Source organism: Azolla caroliniana, unplaced genomic scaffold, assembly GCF_043228905.1.
Source record: "Azolla caroliniana isolate FFs.n. ecotype wild unplaced genomic scaffold, voAzoCaro1.0.p SCAF_1234, whole genome shotgun sequence".
Classification (NCBI taxonomy): domain Eukaryota; kingdom Viridiplantae; phylum Streptophyta; class Polypodiopsida; order Salviniales; family Salviniaceae; genus Azolla; species Azolla caroliniana.
Genome location: NW_028231669.1, coordinates 5,325 through 10,105, shown reverse-complemented (window position 1 = coordinate 10,105; position 4,781 = coordinate 5,325). Strand labels below are relative to the sequence as shown.

General features: G+C 41.2%; 1 protein-coding gene across 1 annotated transcript; it reads right to left on the bottom strand.

Annotated features, from left to right (window-relative positions):
* Positions 1-518: 518 nt before the first annotated feature.
* LOC147847296 (uncharacterized) lies at positions 519-1,404 on the bottom strand. The gene is made up of 3 exons (XM_087339346.1): positions 1,116-1,404; positions 959-1,015; positions 519-829 (listed from the first exon to the last, which is right to left on the bottom strand). Exons 1-3 carry the CDS (start codon positions 1,402-1,404, stop codon positions 519-521), a joined length of 657 nt encoding a protein of 218 aa, XP_087195472.1.
* Positions 1,405-4,781: the final 3,377 nt, after the last annotated feature.

The following is a 4,781-nucleotide window of genomic DNA, read 5'->3' as shown; positions in this document are numbered from 1 at the left end:
CTTGCGCTGATCTGATTTTCCATTTCCACTCACCAGGATCCCACAAAAGGCGATCAATGGGCTTATTCTCATAGACCCATAAATCAGAGAGATTGTTTACATCATTTGGATGTGGGTTCAATATCCATTTTTTATCAATCTTCCACAATATACGAATAGGCAACATATTCCCTCAAGTTACAATTTCGTCTTCCACAAAGAGAGAATGAAGTCGTCCAGAAGGCAAAACATTGAAGTAAAGGCATTCATGAGAGTTTTTATAACCCCTAACCCCCAATAAGACATATAGGGATGAAAACATACCACACCAAAATAGACTAGTTCGAGAAGGCTGAAATGAAGACATTGTAAAGACCCTATCCATTTCTGAATACAAAGTTATGTTTCAAATCCCACCATGCCTTCATGATACCCCTAAAAAACTTATCTTGGTGAAAAATATCAATGGAATGGTTAAAATATCTAAAAACCACCATCTAATACTATCTTTCCAATTGCCACTGGTAGAAGGCATAACTTTAACCATTCTCTGCCTTAAGGTTTTTTTTCCAAGGCTCCCCACCAGGCAACAAACGTCTTATAATAAAATTTCCCAACAAAGCCTTACATTGTAAAAGAGGCTCAATAAATCTAAGACCACCCTCGTCCTTTGGAGTTGTAATAACTTTCCAAGATACCTTGGCTCTCACATAAGAACAACCTTTAGATTCCCAAAGGAAATTCCTAATAAGCCTTTGTACTTGCAATAAAGCTGAACGTGAGCACAACCAAACCGATAAAATGTACCACATGGAAGCCAACAATACTTGATTGGCAACAACAACCCTTCCTGCCAATGTCAATTTAGTAGTATTCCAATATAACAATTTCTTCCTTGTAGCAAGCAACATAGGAGCTACATGATCTTCCGGCGAAAGATTAATACCTAATTGACATACCAAATATCTTATAGGTTTACCATGCAGAATCCATTGAAACCCATCTTCTGGACACCACAAAGGGTTTACTGTGTTACCTACCAAAACCCCACCAATTTATGCCAATTAATAACAGTTCCAGAAGCATAGCAAAATGTATCAATAGCTTGTTGTACTCTAGAAAGATTATGCTAGAACCTTGCAAATACAAGGTTGTATCAACAACAAATTGACAATCCACAACTTGTTTCTCTAACCATGGCCATTGTAGTCCTTTTATATTCACAATATTACTTGTAAGAAAACTACTAAAAGCTTCTCCAATCATCAAATATAAAAAAGGAGCCAACGGACATCCCTGTCTCATTGACCTCGAAATTGTGAATGCTTGGCCTAACTCTCCATGTAGTAATACCCTACTAGTAGCTAAGTTGTAAAGAGCTGAGACAACCGTTAACCATTGATTCGGAAAACCCAACTTTTCCATGGTACCCCTCAAAAAAGACCAATCTACTTTGTCATAAGCCTTTTCGAAATCCAACAACAAGATTGCTAAATCCTCTTTCCTTTCTTGTGAAATTGCAACCGCTTCCCTGTCATGATATGGCAAGACTCGAACCCATGACCTTATGCTACATGGGTCGAGCTCTTGACCATTAGACTATACATTGTAATACGTAGAATATTATTTTCATTTATGTTTTATTATAGAAAATTGATGTATATTCCAGATTTCTCTGGAACATTCTAGAAATTTCAGGAGTATTCCTTAGAACACTATAAAAGGAGGCACAAGGCATTATTTCGAACCAAATCGGTTCAACGCCAGTCTTAAGCCTCCTAGCTACTGTACATTTTCTTCACATAATATATATCTTTTCTTATCATCACTCACTCACTCTCTCTCTCTCTCGATCTCTCTCTCCCTCCCTCTCACTCACTCTTTCCTTCTCTCGAGAGTTCTTCACCTCTCTTAGTACTAATACTTCTTTTAGTACTAATTCCTTCAGATCTGTCTTAGTACTGTTCCTGACAGTTTGAACCGATTTGCCTTACCTTCTGTCTCTCTCATTTCCTACTAATCTCTTATTCCTCTTTTCTTTCATCCCATGGCCACTGTTAGCGCTGAAGAATATCAATCTGTTTTCTCGGAATTTCAATGCTTGAAAGAGAAGTTCCATGCTTTGGAACAAGAAAACCAACGGTTGCTGGGGGATCTTCAGCAAATCTCCTTAGAAAAGCAGCAAACACAACAACAGCATGGGGAACTTGCGTTACGTGTGCAACAACTCGAAGCCACCATCGTAGCGATGCAACAACAAGGCCCCGGAACACAAGGAATTCATAAAGAACCCAAGATTGGCCTTCCCACGAAGTTCGATGGAACGCGATCGCAGTTTAGAGGGTTCCTTAACCAGGTACGATTAGTTATTCAAATGCATCCTTCTCGATATCCCACCGATGCATCACGAGTGGGTTTAGTAGGCACTTTGTTAAGTGGCTCAGCGTTGGCATGGTTCGCTCCACTATTAGAAAAGGAATCTCCGTTACTCAACAATTTTGAAGAGTTTCTAGGTGAGTTTAAAGCATGTTTTGGAGATACTGACAACATCAGGACCGCAATGAACAAAATTCGGCGATTACGCCAAGGTGACCGTCCAGCCTCTGCATACGCTGCAGATTTTCGCCTACTCGCCGCCGATATCCCTTGGGATGATCAAGCGTTGATGGAGCAATTCCGTTATAGTTTACGCAACGACGTCAAGGATTTACTCTTGACCTTCCCCGAAGAGCCAAAGTCCTTAACAGAAGCAATCAATCGCGCGGTGAGATGTGACAACCGCCTCTTTGAGCGATGTTCGGAATGACAGCTACAAATGCCGAGGGCAAGATCAGAGCCCACCTACGCCTCAGTGGTATCAAGACCTTTTCCGAGGGATTCATATAATGCGCCTCCAGCGAATACTCCGACTCCGATGGAGATTGACACTACACGTTGTCAAGGGCCATTATCCGAAGAAGAAAAGCAGCGACGTCGTACAAATCGACTATGTCTTTACTGCGGTGGACCAGGACATATTGCAATAAATTGCCCCCATAGGCCAAGAAGACAGGTAAACCAAATAGTTCTGGAAGCACCTGTTTAACATGCTCAAGGTCACTTGTAACCTCTCCTCCGGCTACCACCCCCAAACCGATGGCCAAGCCGAACGAACCAATCAAACGTTGGAGCAGTATCTGCGGTGCTTTCTCAGCTATCATCAAGATGATTGGGCAGATATTCTCCACTTCGCCGAATTTGCCTATAACAACTCTATCCACGCATCCACTAAAGTTACGCCATTTTATGCTTATACGGGATGTCACCCCCAGTGGTGTGTACTTGAAACCCCAAAGGTGTCCACAAATCCTTGCGCAGAAGATCGTTTGGAGAGGTTACGCAAGATACAAGCGGATGTATCTACTCACCTCCAACAAGCTCAACAAACACACAAGGTTTATGCGGATCGTCATCGACTCCCATCTAGTTTTAACATTGGAGATCGGGTATGGCTACTCCGACGACACATCAAGACCACTCGCCCATGCGAGAAATTGGATTATCGGCGATTAGGTCCTTTCCGTATTATAGGAAAGATTAATGATGTCGATTTTCGTCTTGATCTACCTCCACAACTTCGGATACATCCGGTGTTTCATAGTTCTCTCCTCGAACCCTATCAAGAGAGCACCATCCCAGGACGTATTACATAGCCTCCACCCCCGATCGAGCTTGAAGATGGACCTGAGTACGAGGTTGCCGCCATCCTTGATTCCAAGCTTGTTCACAACAAGCTCTACTATCTAGTCGATTGGCTAGGATATAGTCCCAGCGAGCGTACTTGGGAACTGATAGAGAATGTCACCAATGCTCGTGCTCTTCTTGAAGACTTCCATCGTCAATATCCAGACAAACCGGGTCCTCAATCCAAAACGACTCGTTACACTCGTCGTTTTAAAGGGAGGATAGTGTCATGATATGGCAAGACTCGAACCCATGACCTTATGCTACATGGGTCGAGCTCTTGACCATTAGACTATACATTGTAATACGTAGAATATTATTTTCATTTATGTTTTATTATAGAAAATTGATGTATATTCCAGATTTCTCTGGAACATTCTAGAAACTTCAGGAGTATTCCTTAGAACACTATAAAAGGAGGCACAAGGCATTATTTCGAACCAAATCGGTTCAACGCCAGTCTTAAGCCTCCTAGCTACTGTACATTTTCTTCACATAATATATATCTTTTCTTATCATCACTCTCTCGCTCTCTCTCGCTCTCTCTCTCCCTCCCTCTCACTCACTCTTTCCTTCTCTCGAGAGTTCTTCACCTCTCTTAGTATTAATACTTCTTTTAGTACTAATTCCTTCTCTGTCTTAGTACTGTTCCTGACATTCCCAAAATAAAAAATGTTATCCAATATACTCCTATCTTGTAAGAACCCTATTTGGGTGTTATGAATGAAGTCTGATAAAAAAGGTTGCAATCTCATAGCCAATACCTTAGCATATATTTTGCAAATAGTATTCCATATAGTTATGGGTCGTCACTTCCTATTATCAACCACTACCCCTTCCAACTTAGGAATAAGATATATCATACCTTCGGTCCACTTACTTGGCATAAATCCAGTGTCAAACACCTCCTAAAATGCAGCAATAATGTCAGTCCCAATAAACCCCCAATAATTCCAGAAAAAATATGTTGAAAGCCCATCGGTACCAGCACATACATGGGAGCCAATTGCATCCAAAGCAAAACCCTTACTTCAAAAATCAAAATCGGTTTAACGAAAACATTTGACATATGGAGTGAA

Coding starts and splice junctions, on each gene's coding strand:
- LOC147847296 (XM_087339346.1), bottom strand. CDS start 1,404: ATGGAAAAGTTGGGTTTTCCGAATCAATGGTTAACGGTTGTCTCAGCT. Junction 1,016..1,115: donor TACAACCTTGTATTTGCAAG/GTTCTAGCATAA, acceptor GGGTTTTGGTAG/GTAACACAGTAAACCCTTTG. Junction 830..958: donor GTTTCAATGGATTCTGCATG/GTAAACCTATAA, acceptor TGACATTGGCAG/GAAGGGTTGTTGTTGCCAAT.